Source organism: Monocercomonoides exilis, assembly GCF_001643675.1.
Source record: "Monocercomonoides exilis strain PA203 chromosome Unknown scaffold14-1859848, whole genome shotgun sequence".
In the NCBI taxonomy this organism is placed as follows: Eukaryota; Preaxostyla; order Oxymonadida; family Polymastigidae; genus Monocercomonoides; species Monocercomonoides exilis.
Window position 1 is genome coordinate 1,227,107 of NW_027150559.1, and position 23,282 is coordinate 1,250,388.

At 40.3% G+C, this 23,282-nt stretch overlaps 7 protein-coding genes across 7 annotated transcripts; 3 read left to right on the top strand and 4 right to left on the bottom strand.

The window, feature by feature from the left end:
- Positions 1-864: 864 nt before the first annotated feature.
- Positions 865-3,180, top strand: MONOS_2468 (uncharacterized protein; the record flags this gene model as incomplete). The annotated part of the gene is made up of 6 exons (XM_067872390.1): positions 865-949; positions 996-1,120; positions 1,695-1,723; positions 1,815-2,125; positions 2,288-2,516; positions 2,686-3,180. 6 exons carry the CDS (start codon positions 865-867, stop codon positions 2,876-2,878), a joined length of 972 nt encoding a protein of 323 aa, XP_067730450.1. The 3' UTR covers positions 2,879-3,180.
- A 177-nt stretch (positions 3,181-3,357) lies between these two features.
- MONOS_2467 (ATP-dependent RNA helicase DDX46/PRP5) lies at positions 3,358-6,940 on the top strand (the record flags this gene model as incomplete). Its single annotated transcript, XM_067872389.1, has 3 exons — positions 3,358-3,367; positions 3,421-3,477; positions 3,537-6,940. 3 exons carry the CDS (start codon positions 3,358-3,360, stop codon positions 6,779-6,781), a joined length of 3,312 nt encoding a protein of 1,103 aa, XP_067730451.1. The 3' UTR covers positions 6,782-6,940.
- A 530-nt stretch (positions 6,941-7,470) lies between these two features.
- On the top strand, positions 7,471-8,359 carry MONOS_2466 (putative Ubiquitin-conjugating enzyme E2 2; the record flags this gene model as incomplete). The annotated part of the gene is made up of 5 exons (XM_067872388.1): positions 7,471-7,595; positions 7,691-7,806; positions 7,877-7,965; positions 8,033-8,147; positions 8,200-8,359. The coding sequence occupies 5 exons, from the start codon at positions 7,471-7,473 to the stop codon at positions 8,217-8,219; spliced, it is 465 nt and encodes a 154-aa protein (XP_067730452.1). The 3' UTR covers positions 8,220-8,359.
- Positions 8,360-8,476: 117 nt separating this feature from the next.
- Positions 8,477-10,420, bottom strand: MONOS_2465 (uncharacterized protein). Its single transcript, XM_067872387.1, has 2 exons — positions 10,240-10,420; positions 8,477-10,171 (listed from the first exon to the last, which is right to left on the bottom strand). The coding sequence occupies exons 1-2, from the start codon at positions 10,328-10,330 to the stop codon at positions 8,844-8,846; spliced, it is 1,419 nt and encodes a 472-aa protein (XP_067730453.1). The 5' UTR covers positions 10,331-10,420; the 3' UTR covers positions 8,477-8,843.
- A 39-nt stretch (positions 10,421-10,459) lies between these two features.
- MONOS_2464 (Arl13) lies at positions 10,460-16,054 on the bottom strand (the record flags this gene model as incomplete). The annotated part of the gene is made up of 4 exons (XM_067872386.1): positions 10,460-15,492; positions 15,539-15,654; positions 15,734-15,864; positions 15,931-16,054. 4 exons carry the CDS (start codon positions 16,052-16,054, stop codon positions 10,902-10,904), a joined length of 4,962 nt encoding a protein of 1,653 aa, XP_067730454.1. The 3' UTR covers positions 10,460-10,901.
- Positions 16,055-16,502: 448 nt separating this feature from the next.
- MONOS_2463 (putative 3-oxoacyl-[acyl-carrier protein] reductase) lies at positions 16,503-17,479 on the bottom strand. Its single transcript, XM_067872385.1, has one exon. The coding sequence runs from the start codon at positions 17,459-17,461 to the stop codon at positions 16,679-16,681; it is 783 nt and encodes a 260-aa protein (XP_067730455.1). The 5' UTR covers positions 17,462-17,479; the 3' UTR covers positions 16,503-16,678.
- Positions 17,480-18,186: 707 nt separating this feature from the next.
- MONOS_2462 (uncharacterized protein) lies at positions 18,187-23,281 on the bottom strand. Its single transcript, XM_067872384.1, has 2 exons — positions 23,242-23,281; positions 18,187-23,097 (listed from the first exon to the last, which is right to left on the bottom strand). The coding sequence occupies exon 2, from the start codon at positions 23,091-23,093 to the stop codon at positions 18,471-18,473; it is 4,623 nt and encodes a 1,540-aa protein (XP_067730456.1). The 5' UTR covers positions 23,094-23,097; positions 23,242-23,281; the 3' UTR covers positions 18,187-18,470.
- Position 23,282: the final 1 nt, after the last annotated feature.

Consider the following 23,282-nt stretch of genomic DNA (forward strand, 5'->3'; position numbering starts at 1 on the left):
GGTGATCAAAAAATAATGAATAAAAATCGGTTCATTTTCAGAAATGCACGTGAAGTGACAAAACATTATGTTATGAAATCAATGATACATATTTTTGAATATGAAAATGCTATTTATTTTGAAATCTGAGAAATTTTAATTAAGTTATGAATGAAACAAAGTCGAGATGACAAGTGCAAAAAAAGATTGAAAGTTTGATTTTTCCACCTCCTGTTAAATTTAAATTTTGAAATGCAGTGATTTCAAATAAAATTACTTATCTGAAATAAAAAAAATAACTTTTGACAGGAAACTTGAATAAAAATTTCGATTTCAAAAAGAATTTATCATATTTACAGAAAAAAGAAAGGTGAAATAAAAATTTTATTTTTTTTTTAGAATTGTTCGAAATTCTGAAAGTTTGATCATCGAAGTTGTAAAAAATAGCCAGATGAAGTTTGTTTGACTTGAATAAAGATGCAATAACCTTTTATCACACTCATTTTTTTTTGAATACATTATCCCATGATGCAAAAAAAAAAAAAAAAAAAAAAAAAAAAAAAAAAAAATACCAAATAATAATCTCTTTTCAATTTCATATCTGAAAGCTTTCTATTTTTGTAACTTTATTTATTAATTTATTTATTTTTGGTTCATGATATAAGCAACAGAAAATCCATATTTCACAAAGAAAATTCGAAAAAATTGAATAAAAAAACAAATCGAATTATATTTATCTAAACAAAAAAACAACAAAAAATTTTAAACAACGGAACAAGTTTTGAAAAGAGATAAATTACAAAAACAATATTCAAGTTTCAAACTTAAAACAATTCGAAGAGAATTAATTACAACGCCCATTATAAATATATTACATTTCAATTTATGGATAATCCTGCTTGGTTTGGGCAACTTAAACGTAGAATTATCTTAAGAAATGATGTACAATATCAATCTTTAAGAACTAAAGGTATTTGCAATGAATTTTTGATTGAGCTTTTTTTTATTAAAACCAGGATCTTATACTTTAAAGCGCAATATTGCGCATTTGTTTGATGCATACGGAAAGATTGTGGATTTATCTTCTAAGCTTCATTCATCAGAAAAAAAATTGCATGAATTAAACGAAGAAATAACAAATGTCAAATCCATAAACAAGGAAAGATTTGAAAAATTGAACCAAATTGATCAAGAGTGTGTAAATTCTGACTAAAGATTTGTGCCTGCATACTAATATGTAATGTTAATAGAAATATAAAACTCCGCCAACAAATAGACAATTGGAAAAAGGAAAAAGGAAGCATTACAACCTTGCTTGATGAAGCCAATAATAGTAACAAAGCGTTAAATGTAGTTCAACTTTCTTCTTTCTTTCTTTTCCTGTCTTTTCTTATCTTTTTTCTTTTTTGCTTTTTGTCTGTGAAAAATGAAAACTACTTTTATCATAAGCAAAGAATTATCGAGTTGAACATTGAAAATGAAAAATTGAAGGCGGAATTGGAGGAACATCATTTGACTCAAAGTCAAGAACATATGTACGAAGAGGGGCAAAAGAAAATACTAAGATTTGACCGATGTTTTGTGTGTTTTTTTAAATCTTTATTTCAAATGTGCAAACAGTTTATACCTATATTTTAGAAAGAACATTCAGCTATAATTGCTGTGACATCTATTGAAAGTATTGGCGACATATGCGCAAACGCTTCTGAAGATAGAATAGTAAAGTTCTGGAGGCTTTCCGATGGTATGTGTTGATTGTTTATTTTTCATAGAGTTAATAAAAATAAAGGAATTCAAACACATCAATTTTCAAAATTTGCATGCACTCTTCGAAGTTTGGCATTCACCGCAGATGGACGTTTCTTTGCTGTTGGCGTGAAGGGAGGAGCAATAAGCATCTACAACACATCCACTGCCAAGCTTTACAGTACGCTTGTTTCAGAATCTGCAGATATTTCGTCCATCGTCTTCACAACCCCAACTGGAGATTTACCACCCACGCTTGTAACGGCTTCTTCCAACGGGAAGCTCTCCGTTTGGGATGTGGCTGGTGGCAAAGAGCAAATTATCCTTGACTCACAATCAGAGTGTTGTGGCATTTGCGCTTCTGCTAATGCAACTGTTTGCAGTGCGCACAAAGATGGATGTGTGATTATCAGCTTATCTAAAGAATCATCACAATATTATTCTTATTTATTTATTCATTTATTTTGCTATTTTCTTCACTTAAAAAACGTCTTTCTTTTATTTTATGTGCTACTGATTCGGACATTATACACATTTGATTGCTTCTTACAAAACTTAACAGATATTCGTGTGTGTGATATCCGGAGTAAAGAACTTATCAAGGAATTGAGTGCAGGCAGCGAAGGTGCTGCAGTCACATGCATGAGCGTTTCTGAGGATGGGCAGCTGCTTCTGGCCGTCTTCTCCGACGGGACTGTTGCCGTGTTCGATCTGAGCTCTTTTTCTGAAATAAGATATTGGTCCATTGCTGATCTGCGGCCTTCTCACACTTTTGGCTCGTGCTGTTGGATGTGTGTATTACAGATTGATGTGCTTTGTCAAGGAAAATTTTTTATTCTTTCTTTTTTTATTGTCATTATTATTTCACATCTAATTTTTTCATTTTCATTTTCATATTCATTTTCTTTTTATTCTTTCTCACCGTTTCTGTTTTCTATATTGTGCTGTCTTTCATAAAAGTGAGTCGAGTTTTTTCATTGGGTGCCAAAATGGGATGATTGCAACAGGAACTTTGAATGATGAGCAGATTAAAAGTGTTTATTTAAGTGAGCTTGGTGATTCGTCACCTGTCATTCATTGTGCTGCTTCTTCAAGAAAAAACAAACTCGTTGCCGCAACTCCAGATCAAATTTCATTCTGGATTGTTGAATGAGAAAATGCATCTGAAAAAGAAATCATAAGAAAGAAACATAGATGCAACAAATGTGAAGCATTCAAAGCGTTGTTTGGTGAAAAATAAGAAGCATTTGGTCAAGAGATTGAAAATATATCTAATTCACACAGGTGAAAACATTTCTTCTTTTTTTGTGGTTAGCTTTTTGGCAAGCTTTGTTTATTATTTTTGTATGTGATTTAGCTTTTTGTTCAAAAAATTTTTTGTTTGGATAAATCTTCTTTTCAATGGAGTAATAATTGTTTTAGCTTTTGGACTCTTTCAAAGAAGGAATTAGTTGAAATTGCTGTTTTTGCTTAAATTTAATAAAAATATAAGAAAAAAACATTTTAAGTTTATCACCAGATCGATCATGACCATTGCCCGCATTTCAATTTTCATTTGAGAGGTATTTTTCTACCTTTTACTCGTTTAGTTTTACGGTTTTACCATCAAACTAAATATTTTGATAAATTATTATGACTTCAAGTTTGATTTGTTCTTTTTTCTGTACCTGCTTCAAATATGCATTTTTCTTTAAGATCACCTTTTGGATGAAGATGAAGGCGCTTTGTTTGAAGTTTTCGATAAAACAAAGAGTTTGAAAATTATACTTGAATTTTTATTTTATTTCGTTTGTGTTTACCTTTTTTTGAAGAAGCACCATCCGAGAATAAAAGAAAGCATTTTGATCAGCCACAAGTCGAGCAACCTCCGGAAGAAGAAGATCCTCTCGATGCTTACATGAAAACAATATATAATGAAACACAGGGGATTTCGACAAATACCGGGAAAAAGCAGATCCAAGAGGAGGAAGAGGATAAAGATTTTGAGGCCTCTCGTGGACTTCCAGAAATGAATGAATTAAATGCATTGTCATCGTTTGCTTCTTCGTTTCTTCCAAAGGAAAAACGAAAAATTCTTCCAGAGATTGATCATTCTACTATTGATTATCCTCCTTTTGAAAAAAATTTTTATTTTGATCCTCCTGAACTAGCGAAGCTTTCAAAGAAAGAAATTTTGGAAAGGCGCCAGCAGCTGGAAAATATAAGAGTTCGAGGAAAAGATTGCCCATGTCCGATCACTTCATGGGTACAAACAGGTCTCAATTCTCGTGTTCTTGAAGTTATTGAAAAAAAACTTCAATTTTCACAGCCCACTCCGATCCAGGCCCAAGTAATTCCAACGGCAATGAAAGGAAAAGATGTTATTGGAATCGCCAAAACTGGGTCTGGGAAAACGATGGGATTTGTACTTCCAATGATCCGCCATGTGCTTGCTCAGCCACGCTGCCAGCCAGGTGAAGGCCCCATTGCGCTGATGATTGCACCGACGCGGGAGCTGTGCATCCAAATCTGGAGGGACACGCGCTCAGTGACGTCGTGCATCAAGATGACCGGGCACGGAGACGGAGGCGGAGGAGGCAGCAGCAGCGGGAGAGGGTGGGGCTGGTCGCGCTCCAGCATGAACGGCGGGAACGACGAGCGGATCCGGGTGGTGGCAGTGTATGGCGGGGCGACGGTGAATGTGTCTGACCAGATAGCGAAGCTGAAGAGCGGCGCAGAGGTGGTGGTGTGCACGCCTGGGCGCATGATCGAGCTGCTGGCGTTGAACGGCGGGAAAGTGACGACACTGTTTCGGACGACCTATGTGGTGCTGGACGAGGCTGACCGCATGATGGACTTGGGGTTCTCTCCGCAGATCACCAGGCTGCTGCAATGCATCCGGCCAGACAGGCAGACGCTGATGTTCTCGGCGACGTTTCCCCGGCAGCTCGAGGCGATGGCGAAGAACATCCTCACCAAGCCGATTGAAATCATCGTCGGCCGAAAATCGTCTGTCTGTGCAGATGTCCACCAGATCATCCGGATCATCCGCCCAGACGAGACGAAGCTGGAGGTGCTGAAGGAAATCCTCTTCTTGTGGCGGAAAAGGGCAAAGGAGGAGGAAAGAGCAGGAATGTTCCAGCAGCCTGGACAGCCTGATCAAACAAATCAACCTAATCAGCCTGCTTCAGATGCCTCATCTTCAGCCACAACAGCAAACACATCTGCACCTTCTCAACAGACACAGACACAATCACTTGCCCCAGCATCCTCTCCCACCCCTGCTCCAATCACCCCTGCGCTGACTCCATCCACTTCAGCCATCTTCGCCAGCCTCAATGCCTCTTCCACCCCAACACCCACAACCGCTTCTCGCACAGCCATAGCCTCCACTGCACCCACCCCTCAGCCTTCTGCTTCCCCTTCTCTGTCACCTTCTGTAGTCAATCTGTACGACACCCCTGCCTCACACCAGGGTCCAATTCTTGTGTTTGTGAAGGAGCAGACTGATGCAGACAAGCTGTTTGCCTCGTTGATTGAATGTGGCTTCCCTTGTTTACCACTGCACGGTGGAAGAGACCAAGCTGACCGCGACTCAGCGATTGGAGACTTCAAAGAAGGGAATGTGCCGATGCTGATCGCGACGTCGGTGGCGGCGCGTGGCTTGGATGTGAAAGGGCTGTCGCTTGTGGTGAATTATGACTGCCCTGATCATCTGGAGGACTATGTGCATCGAGTGGGGAGGACAGGAAGGGCTGGGCAGAAAGGTACAGCCATCACGTTTGTGCATCCGGAGAGCTCGGGGGGAGATGATGACAGATACACACCGTCGCTGGTGAAGGCGATTAAGCAGAGTGCAGCGAATGTATCGGTGCCGGAGGATCTGCTGCAGATAGCGCAGAGCTATTTGGAGAGGGTGAGCAGCCACTTGGTGGCGATGCCGTCGTCTGGGTTTGGAGGGAAAGGGTTCAAGTTCGATGAGAACGAGGAGAAGCAGAAGGAGGTGGAGAAGGAGATGCTCAGGAAGCGGTTCCGCACAGGAGACGATGATGACGATGGGGCAGGAGAAGGCGGGATGGTGGAAGACGACGGTGACGACGACTACGAAAGAGCAGAGCGGATTGCTATTTCGCATGGACTTGTACCACACGTGGCTTCACATCAGTCTTCTTCTTCTTCTTCTACTTCTGCTTCTGCATCAAGCACGGCTGTTGGTGCTGGATCTGGTATTGGTTCAGCAACAAGTGCTGCTTCTTCTCCTTCTTCTTCTGGTGCTTCTGCTTCTGGTTCTATCATACCTCCTTCTCCATCTCCTACCCACTCCACCACCTTCCTATCTCTATCACCAACACCGACATCAACTCCATTGCTATCAACAACACCTTCACATTCCTCTTCCTCACAAGGCGTCACCCTCTTCACCCCAATCTCCTCTTTGTCTTCGGCCGAGGCAGCTACCGTGCTGCGTGCGAAGTCGAAGCTGACGCTGACACCCGACCAGATCATGCGGTACATTGTGAAGACGATGCCTTTGCCATTGGGGCCAGGAGAGACCATTCAAAGAGTGCAGTGCAGCACACGCGATGGATTAACGTTTGTTGTCAGGAAGGATGCGACGGCGGAGCAGAGAAGGGCGGTGCTGCAATCGGCGATGGTGGCAGAGGCGGTGAGGCTGGAGGTGATGACAGGCACACTACAGACAGCTAAGCCGGCTGCGGCAGGGGCTGGTGGCGTGGCTGCAGCTGCGTCGCATTTCTGTGAGGAGATGGAGATTAATGATTATCCTCAGATGATAAGGAGTGCACTAACCAACCGCACGGAGCTGGCGTCGATAATGGAGCTGACAGCGACCAGCATCACTCCGCGTGGTATTTACTGCGAGAAGAATTTGAAGGGCATTTCTGTTGCTCCTCCTGGACAAAGGAAGTTGTTCTTGGCAATTGAAGGAGACAGCGCTGAAAAAGTCAGAAGAGCAAAGGCAATGCTTGTGCAGCGCATGACAGATGTTAAAGAGGAAATGATGCCTGTGGTTGGAGGCGTTGGCCAAGCTCACGGTAGATTTAAGGTGGTGAGTTGAATTTGCCACATTTATTGTTATTTAGTAATTTTTATGTTTTTTTAAAAATAAATAAATACATTTCCCAATATTCATTTCATGGATGATCTGGAAAAAAGTTTTTTTCTTTTGTTTTTATTTTAATTGGTTTTATAATATTAATTTAACGATTACTTAAAAGAGGTACATTTAACTGACGCTGAAAGAAATAGGACAATCGAATCTCTTCGAAATTTAAGGAGCACTGCTCAATTTTGGCTTGAACGACTCCAGGAGCTGGAAAAGGAACAAATTGCCTTATTGGAAATAAATTGTCCACATGATGAAAAATTGTCAAATGGTAGGAGTTATATTTAACTCATTTTAGAATTTATAATTGCTCTTTTATGAAATTTCAGAAGAATCTTGAATGACGTAAGAAATGTGTAACAAGTCTTCTTCACAACTTCGCACTTCATCAATTGTTGATTTTTAAATATAATTTTCACAGCTTAATTTTTATTTAATAGTTTTCGGCAAGAAATATTCAATTCAATTTTTCAACAAAATCATAAAATTTTTAGAAAAAACTTAAGCATGTTTTTGTTTGTGAAATGTTTTTTTATAATTATATTTATAAAAAAGATGTGCAGAAACTTCATACAGAACAATCTCCAAACAAATTCATTCTTGATCACAATGGATCTTTTCCGTATTAAATAGTTCTTAAAATGTCAACGCCTTCGCGAAGAAGATTAATGCGAGATTTTAAAAATCTCCAACAGGATCCTCCTTCTGGAATAACTGGCGCTCCAAAAGAGGATGATATGATGTTTTGGAATGCAGTGATCTTTGGGTATCAAAAATACATATAAATATCGTGAATTAACTTCATTTTTAATTCATTAATTGCTAAATATTAATTATTACCTTGTGTCGCATTTAAAAAAGCCCTGACGACACACCTTGGGAGGGTGGGACTTTCAAGTTAACCATGCAATTTTCTGAAGAATATCCAAACAAACCTCCTGTGGTCAAATTTGTGACGAAAATATTTCATCCAAATGGTAGACTTTCCAACTTATAAGCATTTAATCATTCATATTTATTATTTGCGATTTTTCTATGATAACAAAGTGTATACTGATGGAAGTATTTGTCTTGATATTCTCCAAAAACAGTGGAGCCCAATTTATGATGTGACGGCTATTCTTACATCAATTCAGGTAAGCGTTGTTGTGTTGATCCTGTTTCATTCACCTTTCGCTCCAAATCTTTTCTTTCGCACTTTAGTCACTTCTTACTGATCCTAATCCCGCATCTCCCGCAAATTCTGAAGCAGCGAGATTATTTGCCACAAACAGACGAGAATATGACAGAAAAGTTAGGGAGGTCGTTGAAGAATCTTGTATGCAAATATATTTTTGGTTTTCCCAAATAATTATTCTTGTATATTTCAGGGAGTGATCCAACTGAATAAAATGAAATTTTGTTTTTATTTTTAATATTTATATCCTTTTATTTGGCTTTTGAACATTCATCTTATTTAACCGTTCCTTTTTCAAATCGAACATGGTTTCATAGCTGTCATGTTCAAAAAAAAAGATTTAATTTCAACTAGAAATACCAAATTTTTGTTCTTGTTCACAGAAAAGTTTATTACAATTATGAAAAATATCCAAGAAATATTCTTCAAGAGGAATAAAAATGACTGAATTAATCTTTTATTTTTGAATCTTGGATGATAAGTTCAATTATTTGAGATATGATAAAATGAGAAGTGAAACAGAAAAAGAAATCGTTTTTAAATCACAGAGTTATATTCAAATAAGATCATTAATCATAGCGTTTAAAGTGTCTTTTCCAAGAAGGTATTTCCAACATTTAACAACGTTTCTGAACTTGATCACACTTTTTTTTAAAAGTTTAAATTAAAAACATTCTGACAGATTTGAAATTACATATTTCTTGATGACAACAAGCAAAATTGATTGCTCTAAAATTCACAAGAATTGAAAATGTCAATTCAACCTCTCCTGTTTTGGAGGAAGATAAGAAGAAAACTCAAAAAAAAAAATGAAACGGTTTTAAAGATAGTCATTTTTCAGATCTTCATCATCGTCGATCCTTCTCTTTCTTTCTCGCTTTTCTCAGAATTCTGCTGGTTTAATACAACCGTTTGGAGAAACGGGCCTTGTGCTGTGCTTTCGGTCTGTCTGCGTCTTTCTTCATTGGCGACGTGAATTGATGAATACGAAGAAGGACGAGACAGATGCGGAGAAAGCATCAGTTGGGTTGAATTTGGTGATGTTGTTTGTTTAGCCACAGAATTTGAAGATGATGAAGTTTGTGGATGAGTGGATAAAGCTGAAGAGCCTGTTGACCGACTTGGAGAAAACACCGAGAAGGAATGGGGAGATGTGGGGGAATGAGGAGAAGGTGTCTCTCGGGCTTGCCTGGTTTTTGTGCTTGAGAGCGAAGGAGATGGATATCGGTCTTTGAAGACAGGGCGGAATCTTGTTGGAATTGGGGAATATTTTTGGGTGGATGAATTTGCAGCTGCAGGAGAAGCAGATGATTTTTTTGGAGTCCCACTTGTTGGTTCATTCGGTGCAGCACTTGAATCTGAAGCAGAAGGAGATGCAGAAGACACTGAAGATTCATTTGAAGATTCTGACGCTGATGGAGAAGTGATTGATTCTATCGAAGACAAAGCCTCTGGGCGATGCTGCAAATGAGCCTGACGGCTCGAAGAATCTGGATGCATTGTGGAAGAGTTTGCAAAGCCACTTTCTTGTTTTGATTGTCGAGACAGCATTTCCGAAGTTGCATTGCTTGCACTAGGCCTTGTAAATCCCTTTGCCTTTCCTGCATCATTGCCCGGCTTTTGCTCTTTCATTTGCCGAGTTGTTGAATACTCTCTGACAGCTTTAACTGCATGCTGCTGAGAGGGCATTTCAAATGATACCGAATGTTGTGTAGCAGACTGAGAAATGCTTGAATCGGGTGGTAACATAACCATCTTCAGTTTGTCAGATAGAGATAACGAATTTGACAGAAGAAGAGATTCTAAAAATGGATCTCCTGATGGAGGAAATATTTCTTTGTCTTCGTCTGTCTCAAAAAGATGAGAATCATGTTCATCTACACATACAGGTGATCGAGGCGAACACGGCGATGGAATTCGAGGAGGAGGGAGGAGCAAGGAAAGAGGCGGAACATCGACATGCGTTCCAATTTTTGTTGTTAACAGCGTTTCATGAAGTTCTTTCAATTGTTGTGATGACGGATTTTGTTTCAAAGCATATTCAACATCCTTTATTTGTTCTTCTCGTTCTTCTCGCTCATCTTCCTCTGTGTAAATATATGGAGTACTTTCGACAACTTCAATATGCGGATCAATTGTAAACTCATGTTTTGAAGATTTTGAATCTTGAAGTTTGAAATTCATTAATAAGAATAATACATCGCAAGTTAAGATAAATATTTAAATTACAAACTTTGAGTGCTGCCGTGAGATTCATTTAAATTTTTATCATTCGGTGGATGTTGAGAATAAAAAGCTTTTTCGTTCGCACGCGAATTTGCCATTAAAAATGAATTGAATGAAATAAAATTGCAAGAAATGTTTCAAAAAGTTGCGCTTCAAGCAGTTTTTTTGAATATTTATTTTTGATCAATAAACGTTATTTTCTATTCGAAAAAAAATTTGATAAATACTTTATCACTAAAAGTCAATTAATATTGTTATAAGTGGCTGTGAAAAGTAAAAAATGGAAAATGTTTTGCAAAGATTTGAAAAGAAAAATATAATTCACAAAAGAAATAATTCCAAAATGTGAAAAAGAAGAATACATAAAAAAGCTTAATTTTTCATAATATAAACCGAAACCACAAAAAGTGCATTACCGTTGTGATGTGAAGCGACATGAAGCTAAAACGTTTGTTAAAGCAACGATTTGAAATGTTACAAATAATATACTATTCCTTTCACAATTTGTAGGATTATCAAAAATGATCAATGAAAGTGTGAACATCTTGATAACAGAAAAAAAAGAAAAGAAAAGAAAGAAAGAAAAAGAAAGATATATGATGCAAATATGAGCACCATAGGCACATTCAGTATAGCATTTTGATCCATTCATCTCTGCTAAATGATGCTTTAATTATTCTCATCAATAACATTCTTCTCATAATGCATGGTTTCAGCATCAGAAGTCACTTCTGATTCATCCCCTGGTTCCTTCAATTGTTCTTTTTCTGTTTGTTTTTCCATACAATCTGTTTGTTCCAAGGACACATGGCTCTTTCTCCGTGTCTCCTGGCTGCTGTAGCTCAACTGCTCTTCTGTCGCACTTCCAATAAGATGATGAGCATGAATAGGAGAACAAGGGTGCTGGGGCTGTTGAATCTGCAGCTGTGGAGGAAACGCAGAAGGAGCAGAAGGCTGTGGGTGAGTGGTGGGGAATGTGTAGAGTGAGTGCATAGAGGCATATGAAGATGAACTGGAGGTTGGTGTCAGAAGGGGTGGGGTGTCAGAACGGACAGTGCTGAGGGAAGGGGAAAGAGAGACGGGAGAGTGAGGCAATTTGAGATACATTGAGGTTGAAAGAGAGGAGGAGGAAGAAGAAGAGGAAGAGGAAGAAGAAGAAGATGATGATAAGGGAAGTGGAGGTGATGGATTTGTTGAAGAAGTGGGAAGTTTGTTGTTTGAAGTGAGAAACTGTGTCTGTAAGAGCTCGTCTCCCTGATTGAGCGTAGCACTGCTGGTATTTGTCAATGCTTCTTTTATCTCTTCAGACAAAGTGAATGAATTTGAGGGCTTGTTAGCTTCATTGGTAGAGAAAGAAGAAGAAGAAGATGATGATGATGAAGGCACAGGAAGTGTGGCAGCAAGACGCTGTTCTTCAGTCTCATTAGGATGAAGTGTGAGTGGCTGATACGACAGCTCCAGCTGTGCTTGAGAACGAGAAGCGAATGAATTGTGCTTTTTGCTTGGAGAACTTTGCGGACTTCGATCAGAAAGAAGCTCAACTTGAGAATCAGACGGAGCAAAATGGGGAGATAAAGAAGTGACAACAACAGGCGCTTTCTGTATTTTGACTTTAACATCTTCTCCTTCTCTTCCTTCTTCTTCTCGTTCAATTGAACGATTGTGAGATGCAATCACAAAAGCAGCTGAAGTCGTCTGGAGTGTATCTGAAAGCACAGCTTGCGACTTGTCATCTGAAATTGTGTCAAACGGAACAGAAAAAATAGACTGCTGGTTTGCATTTTGTGATTGCCCATTCGATTCTTCGAGATGTGGAGTGGAAGGAGAAGATAAAGAATGCGAACGAATAGGCGAAGAAGAAGCAGAAGAAGCAGACGACTGCTCAGCTGAAAAAACAGGCGAGTCAAAATGACCTGCAATGTTTATCGCTTCATTCAGCTGAGGAGAAGGCGTCGCTGCAAATGTGTCGTTAACATTCGCCTCGCTGTCCAATGTCGAGCTCAGCCCTTTTGAGGAAGAGGCATCAAATCCCTTATTCGAAGCAGTGGATGCAGAAGCAGAAGAAGCAGCTGGCTGTGCAAGCCTCTCAGTGATAAGCGATGTGGACTCGTCCAGCGTGCTTCTGGCTGTCTGCGCAGTTGGATTGAGCATTTGAGGAATCCCCTGGGAAGATAAAGATAAAGCTGGAGACGAAGCTGAAGCTGAAGTGGACAAAGGTAAAGACAAAGGCAAAAGCAAAGGCTGGGATAAATGAGTCACTTGTGCCTGATTCCGCTCTAATGATGCAATAGGAGATGAGTGCAAAGGAAGTGGAACTGTATTAGCAAGATCATCCAGTGTAATGATTGGTGGGGTGCTTTGATTAGGAACATCACTGTCTTTTGCCTCATCACGTTCTGTTTGTGTAACTGCAGTCTTTTCGAGCGTGGGCGTGTGCATCAGCGCTCTTTCGTTGTCTTCTTTGTTTTTTTCTTCGTTTTCTGCGCCGCTTGCCCCGTCGCCTGAATGTGCTGCAAGCGTCTTCCCGTCTCTCAGCGCTTCAAGAGCAGGGAACAGCTCATTCATCTGCAGAATTCCATTGACATTCTTCGCTTCTTTCCTTCCATCTGACACTGAATTAGGCTCTGCCCCTTTTCTATTGCTATTACTAACACTGCTGCTGCTGCTTCCTGGCCTTAGAGGAGAACAATAAGGTGACGATCCACTGCTGCTTGTGGAAGGGCGACTGGAATGGAGTGGAGGAAGGCGCATGGACGAAGAAGGAGATGAGATTATGGATCCTCTCTTGTTCGGAGGAGTCGCTGTGGAAGAGTCCTGTGACGCCTGTTCGGAAATCTTTTCGTATTCCTTTTGAGAAGTTGATTGAGAAGATTTATTAAATGTTGTTTGCTCACTGCCTTTACCAGTTTTTATTTGAGAATCAGAAGGAAAACCTGAAGATTCAATGTTTGCTCTTTCATTCTCTGCCTCATTCACTTTTGTATCACTATTTTCTCCAATCTTATCTGTTTCTTTATTCTTTTCCTCATTCTCTACTTTCTCCTCCTTTTTCTTCGCCTCCATCTCTTCCATCTCCCTCTCCCTCTGCTCTCTCTCCGCTCTGTTCTTCATAATCCTCTGCAGTTTCTCTGCCCTCAGCCTCTTCTCTTCCTCCTCATACTGCGCTGTCTCCTGCGCCACTCGTGCTGACAGATAGCTCCACCGCCGGCTGATCGTGTTCAGCAGCCAGTCGATCCCTCTCTCCAGCCCTTCGTCTGACTTCTTCACACTGAAACTGTACATCGCATTGCTGTCTGGTTGTTGTTGTTGTTGTTGTTGTTGCAGTAAGTTTGAAGAAGAAGAAGAAGAAGAGGAGGAGGAGGAGAAGGAAGATTGAGATGAGGATGAGGATGATGAGGCGGACGAGGAGGAAGGGGAAAATGAAGACGAGGATGAAGAATAAGATGTAGTCAGCAACGGCGACGGTACAATATCTGATTTTGTGCTTGTATTTGAATGGGGGTTGGATATAAATGATACAGAACACTGTGCAGAAAGCGGAGAAACGGAGCCTTCGACGACAGGCGTGGGTGATTCAACAGGAACATTCGCTGGCGTCACAGAAGAAGGAACAGCAGACGAAGGGCATTCGTCTGAAGAAGGGTGGATCTTCTGTGTTGTCTGGCGTATTCCCTTTCTCCTTCGGTGGCTGCTTTGTTGATGTGAAATGCCCTTCAAGTTGTCAGAAGAAAGCGACAAAGAAGAGGAAGAACGAGAATGCCCTGCCGATGTCTCTGACGACGATGAGTCGTCTGCCTCGCTTTCTGACTCCATTTCCGTCTCCACTCCATTCGAAGCACCTTTCTCAGCCAAAACCTCAAACCCGCCTTGAACAAACGCACCCTTTGCTGAAAAGCTGAGTGCCATGTCGTTTTCGCCTGTGCCGTGTGGGACAGGGGTGTTGGCAGAGGAGAACTCGCTTGCGACATACGGAAGAGGCGAGCTGGAAAACTGCTTGGGGTCTTCTCGGCACTCGGGATATGAGTGAGTATGCGAGGGAACAACAGATAGAGAAGATTGGGAATTGGCATGTGAAGATGATGAGGATGATGAGGATGATGAAGCAGGAACAGCAGAAGCAGCAGCTGACGGTGTGAATGCAGCAGAGTCAATGGAGAAGTGCATCAGCGCAGACACAGGCACAGTCGACGACGAAAGCGCGCCAGACGATCCGTATTCGCTGCGTGCACCGATGTCTGGTGATGTGATGGTGTAGTCAGGGCAGAACAGATGCGGGGTTGTTGGGCACGGCACGTTCATCCCGCGCGGCTGTGGCTCCTGCAGCGGGAGGGAGAGCGAAGCAGAGCTGTGTGTTGAAGCGTTGCCTGTGGATGCAGTGAGGGCTGTTGAGGGAACAGGAGACGAGGCGTCTGTGGGGGAGACGGTGCGGGTGGACGGCTGGAAGGCGGAGTCTGGGCGATGTGAGAAGGTGACGGCCAAATGGCTGCGTGATGGGGAAGAGAATTGCTCTGCAGGCGGTTGTGATGGATGCTCTGAAGTGTGGGAAGAAGAAAGGGAGGAGAAGGAAGAAGAGGAAGAAGAAGAGGAAGAAGAAGAGGAAGAAGATGATGATGAATGAAGTGTGGTTGTTATTGATGATGATGACGACGACGACGACGAAGAAGAAGAAGAAAAAGCTTCAGAAAGAGGAGAAGCTGCTGATGAAGAGTCGTATTCCTGAAGTGACAGAGGTGTTGTGTTTGTTCGAGATGAAGCGAAATGATTCGGAGTCACAAACAGATCCACAGAAGACACATTCCCCAGCTCAGCCTCGTTGTCTTGCCGGTTCCGAGGCATAATGGGCGTGTGGTAATCAATCTCTTCCAAGGACCTTTCGCGCACCACATTTTCTGGCGTTGCTGAAATCGTTTTGTGGGCCAGCTTCCTTGATTTCCGGCGGTGTGGCCGACGATGCACTTCGCTGTATGGGCGGACTGGAGTTTGAGGTGGCTGTTCAACCTCAGTTTTTTGTTGAGAAATAGCTGGCGTCTTTTCTCCATTTGCAATAGGTACCATCTCATCTTCAATTTCGTCTTCTTCGTCCATAAATTCTCTTGTGGCAGATTTTATTGAGCCAACATGAACGGGATCTGTAATTCCAATTGCTATCGTTGGAGCAACATAAAAAATGTCTTTCATTTGCATTACAGTGTTTAAGTTGAGGATAGTGGAAACTTCTTCGCACGACTTGGCACCAACTATGTCTTGTTTGTTTGCACATCTGATTTTTGAATAAATAAATCAATATAAGAAAAAATAAATCATACACAAGCACAGGCTTTCCTTTTAAAAAGGGTGTTGAAAGATTTTTTGTAAAAATATCTCTCACTTCATCCATTCTTCCAATGTCTGTGCTATCAACAACAAAAATAACTCCATGAACCTGAAAATGATTTTAATTTGAAATAAATGATCATGAAAATAAAAATATTTGAATTTTCCCCAGCACAACGAATCAAAACCTCCGCATAGTATTTGTTCCATATTCCTCGAATTGTTCTGCCTCCTCCAACATCGTAGAATGTGATGTCTGCATTGCCTCTTTGAAGCTGAAGCCTGTTAAATCCAAATGTTGGAACTGTCTCTCGAAAAGCTATTTACCAAATGATTAATTATATATACATGTTCAAAATTGAAAAAGAGAAATAAATAGACATACTTCCCATGAGAGACGTTAAAATCGAAGATTTCCCTGCATTATCGATTCCAAGAAGTATTATGCATATGTTTTTCCTGTTTTTGAGCTTAACATAATTGTATAGATTTGATAACAGTCCAAACATATTTCGATTATTTACCCTTAATTAAATTATTTTCTCGCACAAACTTCAATTTTTGAACTTTATTCATGTATTTGTTGGTGTGTATTTTATTTCGCAACGAATGGGAGAGGAGACATTGATGCGAACGCAATACAAAGCGATTTTCAATGAATAATGTTGTTTTTCAATAAACGATTGAAAGAAATATTTGTCGGTAATATAGGTTTCTTTTTCGAAAAAAGATCATTATGTGCTATGCTTTTCATGAGGAAGTCATTGTATAAAGAATCCCAATTGGTATCGTTTAAACGTAATTCAAACCAATATCAACCAAATCTCAGCCTTATTAAATAAATATATGGATTCAATTCCAATCTGTAGGTGATAACAGAATTCAATATTTTCAATTCTACCATAGTCTAGGAATCTCTCGATTTTTGATTTGTGAATGATTGTTTAAAAAAGCTGCTTTGTGAATACTAAGCTTATGTTTTATAATTTTTTATCAACTCCAAATCAAAAAAAATCAGAATATATAAAAATAAAGTTAAGCAATGAATACTAACACCGAATTACAATAAAACAATATCGACAACAGAAAACAAAAATATTTGTAAGTTGTAAATGCATATTCTACGAACAATTCTATATGCATGTCCAGCCACCGTCGATTGTTAAGAGTTGCCCGGTTGTATAAGTTGATGCATCGGATGCGAAATAAATTAAAGCACCATCAAGTTCTCCATCACGTCCGGCTCTTTTCATGGGCACTCTGCTTTCAATAAATTTTTGAAATGCATCCACTTCAAGAGCATCTTTTGTCATTTCTGAGGGGAAATAAGCAGGGCCAATTGCATTTACTGTTATGTTATATTGTGCCCATTCTGCAGCAAGAGCTCTTGTCATCAAATGAACTCCTCCTTTTGATGTAACATAAGCAGAAATATGTTCGACTTGTGCAGATATTGCAACTGAACTATGAATAGAACCAATGTTAATAATTTTTCCATATTTCTGTTCAATCATGTATTTTGATACTGCTCTAGCAACATAAAATACTCCATTCAAATTAGCATCGATCACAGCTTTCCAATCTTCAGTTTTTGTTGATTCTGCAGGAACATCTCTTGCAACTCCAGCATTATTCACAAGAATATCAATGCGACCAAATGCATCGTGAGCCTGCTTCACTGCTGCGTCCACTTGCTCTGGAACAGTTACATCACATTGAATGGCAATTGCACGTCCACCCATTTTTTCGAGATCTTCCACCACTTTGTCCAATCTATCTTTTCTACGAGCAAAAAGTGCAACAGCTGCTCCTTGTCTGACCAACGCATGAGCAAATTGGACTCCTAGTCCGGATGATGCACCAGTTACTATTGCAAATTTGCCTTTCAGATCGAAAAGAGATTTATTCTCTGACATGATAACTTATGATCTAATATTGTAATTTATTTTTTCTTCAAAAAAGATTATGTTTTTATTTATTTTTTCAAGTTCTGCATTAAAAACAAGTGTTGTGTAAATGTAATCATTATAAAAAGTAAATTCATTTTACTGGTAATGTTAGAGGAAAATGAAAATAAAAATGATTATTTTTCAAAAGTAGATTTTTCAAACTCAATCTCTAGGAAAAAAAAAAAAAAATAAAACAAAATAAATAAATGAATAAATGAATAAAAAAAATAAATACTCAATTCCAAAAGTGTATGATTTCAATTATTTTTTCACAATCAAAAATTCGTTGAAACAGGATCAAATTCGAAGATCCTGATTTGAAAGAAACACTGTTAAAAGAAAAAAATACACGTTTCATTTATTTCAGAAAGCGACAATACGTTGAATAATCAAATATTTTTTTTCCATATTTCTAAATACATATTGAAAAGTCAACATTTTCCAAAAAGAGTTTCTTTTTTTTCATTTTTTTATCCAAATACCACATTCAACTATTCATTTCAGTTTGATTCTTTTCTGAGTTATTCAATAATCTTTCAGTAAAAATATCTATTTTAAACGAAATTCAAGATGAAAAAAGTTTGATTTAACATTTGAAATGATGAAAGAATAAGGAGAAATATCGTTCCTCCAATAACCGCATTTTTCACTTTGAGTAACAAATGTACTTAACATTACAAATAAAAAGAGTCTTTTTTTTTTAAAATGCAAAAAATTTTCTATTTTACATACTTTAATGCATTTGAGATGAGATTCAAATGCACATCATTTGAAAATGTTCAAATGCAAAATAAAACAAAATTAAAATTAAATTAGTAATAATCGATTAAATCCTCAATTATTTATTAGAATAAATCGAGATAAACACAAGATAAGAGGGTGAAAAAATTCAATTTTAAATATGTGATTTTCCTTTTTCAACAGTTTTCATAGCTCGTAAGAACATTTCATTCATACTCAAATGAAACATTTTTATTTACTTTTTATTTTTGCCACGTTTTGGCTTCGCCATTCTTTTTGCTTTTGGTTTTGGCTCTGCCGAAGCTGACATTTCAGAAGCATTTGAATCACTTTCTTTATCTTCCTTTTTCTCATCGTTTTTGCTTTGCTGGCTTCGAAGACTGGTTCGTCGAGTGTTTCCTTCAGCATCTGCATCCTCTGATTTATCTTCCAATTTTTGTTTGCTTGCATTTCCCTCATCTTCACTGCTTTCACCATCGTCATCGTCTTTGATAGAAGGCTGGCGTTGCTGGCCTTTTTGCTTTTTCTGCTGACCACTTGCAGTCCGCTTACCTTTCTCGCTTTGTTGCTCCCCCTTTTTCGCACTTGATTTTCTTTCTTCTTTTTTCTCCTCCTCTTCTCCTTGCTCTTTTTCTTGCTCAGCTGAATTTGTCGATTCAAGGGAATCATCACTTTTCTCCACAGCCATCTTTTTTTTGTTTGTTCGTTCATGCTTCAGATTCCTTTGCTGAGGCTTTTGAGATTCTCCATTCTCATCTTTCCTATCCTTTTGATCTGGTGCTTCGGATACATTGTCTTTGGATGAACTGTCTAAGTTTTCTGCATCAGCATCATCATTTCCATTTTTTCCTTCAGTTTTGTTCTCCTCTTCATTTGCCTCGCCTTTGTTGTCATCCTGATAGAATAATATGGGCGTCAAATAACGCGAAGGCGGGGAAGAAGCGCCCGCTTCATTGTGAAAGCTTTCGTCTCTGTCTTTTTGTTCCAACGAAGCCATCTCTGATTCAGCTGCATGCTCAAGTGATGACCCAGACAGAGGTGATATGCTCCATCCAGAACCGCTCGTGTTTGCTGGAGATGCTGCAGAAGCAGAGGAAGCAGACGAAGAAGAAGATGCTGAAGCAGCCGCTGGTGAATAAGAAGAAGGTTGTCCAGCTGCTGATTGTAATGATGGCTGAATGAATGGCGCTTGAGAGAAAAGCGGTGATCTTTCATAATGCTCTGGAAACTGTGTTTGAAGTGGAGATCCCGAAGGTAATGAAGAAGAGCCAGGCGCAGCAGAATTTGCAGAAGCAGGAGAAGTTGGATGGAAAGAACCAGCCTGAAGGCCATTTGCAAGCTGTGCAAGTTGTGCAAGCGGAGAAGAAGCGTACTGAGAAGAAGCACCAGGAGGAGGTGCTGCGGGAGACTGGGGAGATGACTGCTGTTGATGCTGCTGTTGCTGTTGCTGAACAGGAAGCATCTGATTTGGCATGTGCATCATTGGAGGATAAGGCTGCTGAGGATAAGGTTGCTGTAACGGTTGTTGTTGTTGTTGCTGCTGCATTTGAGGCGGAAGAGGATGAGGATAAGCGCCATACGGTGGATGCTGGAGCTGATACGGTGGAACGCCATTGGGTGGCAGCGATCCAGGAGATGGCTGTGGATAAGGCGGCTGCACCATTCTGCCAGCCTGTGGAGGAATCTGACGTTGTTGTTGTTGTTGCTGTGACTGTGCATGCTGCTGCTGTTGTTGAGGCGGAGGCATCTGAAGAGGATAAGTGGGAGGATAAGGAGGTCTCTGATATGGTTGATAGTATGGTGGATAGTTCGGAGGTCCCTGGAACTGATGTCCCATTGGTGGAGCCATCGGAGGTGCGGGGCCGCCAGCAGGAGGATATTGCTGATACATTGCATATTGCGGTGGCTGGTGTTGTTGTTGTTGCTGTTGTTGCTGTTGTTGTGGCTGTTGTTGAGATTGTTGAGGTTGCTGAGGCTGCTGTTGAGAGGAATACTGCATTGGCATGGCACCGTGTTGTGGAGGGTACAGTTTGTAGTACTGCTGATTTTGGTAGGATTGATGTGCAGATTGTGGTTGGTTGCGGTACGATGCTTGCTGCTGTGATGAAGGGTATCCTTGTGATGGTGGATAAGGCGCATTGAAACCAGGAACAGAATTGGAGGAGGAGGAGGAGGAGGAAGCTGAAGAAGAAGAAGAAGACGATGATGATGATGGATAAGGAGCAGATGAACGAGAATAAGCATCACTTCTTTGAGACTGATATCTCGAGTCTAAACGTGAGCGAGAATTGGAGCGAGAGTTTCTCGATGAGGAAGAGGGGGAGCGAGAGTGCGATAGAGAACGCGAACGTGAACGCGAACGTGACAGTGAAGCACTGGATCTTCGTGATCTTCTTGATCTTCCTGATCGAGAGCGTGAGCGGGAACGGGAACGAGAAGGAGAACGGGAGCCAGAGCGAGAGCCGTAGCGAGAGCCAGAATGATAGCGAGAACGAGAATGAAAGCGAGAGTCAGAGCGAGAGCGAGAACGAGAACCTGTTTGAGAACGGGAACGAGAGTGTGAATGAGAACGATAGCGAGAATTAGATCGAGACGGAGAACGCGAATTAGAACGAGACCGATTGTTATAGTGAGACTGAGAATGCGATTGAGAAGGACGATATTTATCATTTTCATAAGCATTGCTAACCGAAGTGTTCTCTGAGGAAGTTGAAGAAGAAGAAGAAGAAGATGCTGCCATTTGCTGTTGCTGTTTCTGAGGCTGTTGAGAAGCATCACTAGAAAGTGTTCCGTCTTGTGTTATTTCAGATCCTCCATTTGCTCCTTGCAATTCGACCTTCTCTTCTTTCGAATTATCAGACGTTCCATCTCCAACCTTTTCTTCAGCATCATCTTTCTGAACACCACTTTCATTTTCTGTGTATTCTTTCTGGTTGTTTGATGCATCTTCATTTGCTGTGGACTGATATTGCTGCTTTTCATTGGAATTAGAAGCATCTGAATGGGTGTGGGATGAATGGGAATAAGAGCGAGAATTAGAATGGGAGCCACGAGAAGGCGAGGCAGAATGTGCAGAACCCGAAGAAGAAGGCGAACGTGAGTGAGAATAAGAACGAGAACGAGAACCCGAATGTGAATGAGAAGTTCTTTCACGAGATTCCACTGAAGAAGCTCTCGATGAATGAGAAGGATGGCCATGCGACTGGCTTTGTCCACTGTGATGAGAGTATTGTGAGTGATGACGAGTATTTGATGAGGAATACTGCGATGGCGAATGGGAATGGGAATGAGAATGTGAATGAGAATCAGATTGAGAACGAGAACGAGAACGAGAATTCGATGTTGAACGTGAATGAGAGTGAGAGTGAGAGCGCGAGTGTGAATGAGAAGGAGATTGTGACTGATCACTTGAACGATGATGTGAGCGGTCATATGAACGATAGCGATCTGAGTGTGACATTGAGGATTGGCCATAGTGGCGACGAGAAGTTGGATACCTGGATGAACGATAAGAAGAGGTCTGTCTGTGAGATGGTGAATGAGAGCGGGAATGAGAACGATGGGAAAAGTCAGGTGAAGACGAGGAAGAGGAAGAAGAAGAGTCAGAAGAACGAGATCGATGATAGGATCTGTGATGCCCGTCGCGATGGCGATAGCGATGATAGGACGAGGATGATGAAGAAGGCGAACGAGAGGACGAACTGGAAGGCGAGCGAGAACGGTCAGAGCGGCGGGACTGATGGTTGTAGCTGCCTGCTTCACGGGAGCGATCGTAAGAGGAGCCTCCATTGCGAGAAGAGCTGTAGTAGTCAGAGCGATGGGACGGATATCTGCGATAGTCTGCCACTGAAGAATAGCGTGATGAAGAGCCGGAGGCAGACGAGCGGCCGGATTGAGATCTGGAATAGCCGAATGACGATGAATATGACTGAGAATACGGCTGCTGTCTGGATTGGTCATTGCCACTGTATTTTGAGGAACTTTCAGAACTTCTCTTTTCGGGACGCATGTGGCGAGATGCTGCATCATACAAGTTAAGACGTTCAGACGCTCCCGATTTGCCATTTGTTTCGGATGATCCGGAACTTTTTTCAGTTGTCTGCTTTTTGGGATTTTGCGATTGTCCATCAGATGATTTTGATCCTTTTTGATCTTCTGATGATGCTTGTGGGCTTGACTTTGAAGATTTTTCGTCATCAGCGTTGGTTAGCACTTTATTTTGAGACGCATCAGTCTTAAATTTATCGCTTTGTTGACTCTGTTGAGCTGTTGAGATTAAAGGTGATTTATTCCGTATTCTTCTTCTCGATTGATTGCCTTTACCGACAGCTGAATAATCAAAAAACGTGTTTCTATCTAATGGAGAAGATAACAATTTTGCTGGGCTATTAGCCTGCTTTTCTTTTAGGAACTGCTTTTGCCTAGCATTCCATTCAGCTTCTCTCATTTCACGCGTCTTTCTCATCCTGGAAGATATTAAAGCTGATGAAAAATCCTTAGGATTATCCAAAAGAGGATCTCTGGCACCTGTCACAATTAACAGTTTCTTGGATGCAATGTCATTTTCAAATCCTTTCCCTTGAATTGCTTTCTTTTCTGGGTTTTGCAGTATTTGAGATGGTTTTGCTTGTTGCACAGCAGCATATGGTTGCTTTACTAATTTATTTTGAAGGGATGGTTTGATTTGTTCAACTTTTTTTTGTTGTGCTGTCGAAGACTTTTGTTCTGATTGCTGAGATGCTGTCGAAGAAGTCTTTTGATTCACAGATGTTAGCTTTATAACTCGTTTTGGAACTGGTTGTAGTGTGTTCGTCTTAATAAGTTTTATTGTTTTGCCTGGGTTATTTGAAGAGATCATTTAACTTGAGTGAAGTGATCAAAAAGAAAATTGTTCAACAGCAAAAAACAGAAATACATCAAGAAAATTATCGACAACATATACATCAAACATAAAATTAAAAATAATTACGAATAGAAACAATTTATTTAATTGTTAACGAAAACACCTTAAAAAACGCCACCTCACAAGATAAAAGCCGCGACTATT

What these genes read in the sequence shown, in the direction of transcription:
- MONOS_2465 (XM_067872387.1), bottom strand. Translation starts at nt 10,330, where the DNA reads ATGGCAAATTCGCGTGCGAACGAAAAAGCTTTTTATTCTCAACATCCA. An exon ending in ATCTCACGGCAGCACTCAAA is followed by an intron (nt 10,172 to 10,239) that starts GTTTGTAATTTA and finishes TCAAACTTCAAG; the next exon opens with ATTCAAAATCTTCAAAACAT.
- MONOS_2463 (XM_067872385.1), bottom strand. Translation starts at nt 17,461, where the DNA reads ATGTCAGAGAATAAATCTCTTTTCGATCTGAAAGGCAAATTTGCAATA.
- MONOS_2462 (XM_067872384.1), bottom strand. Translation starts at nt 23,093, where the DNA reads ATGATCTCTTCAAATAACCCAGGCAAAACAATAAAACTTATTAAGACG.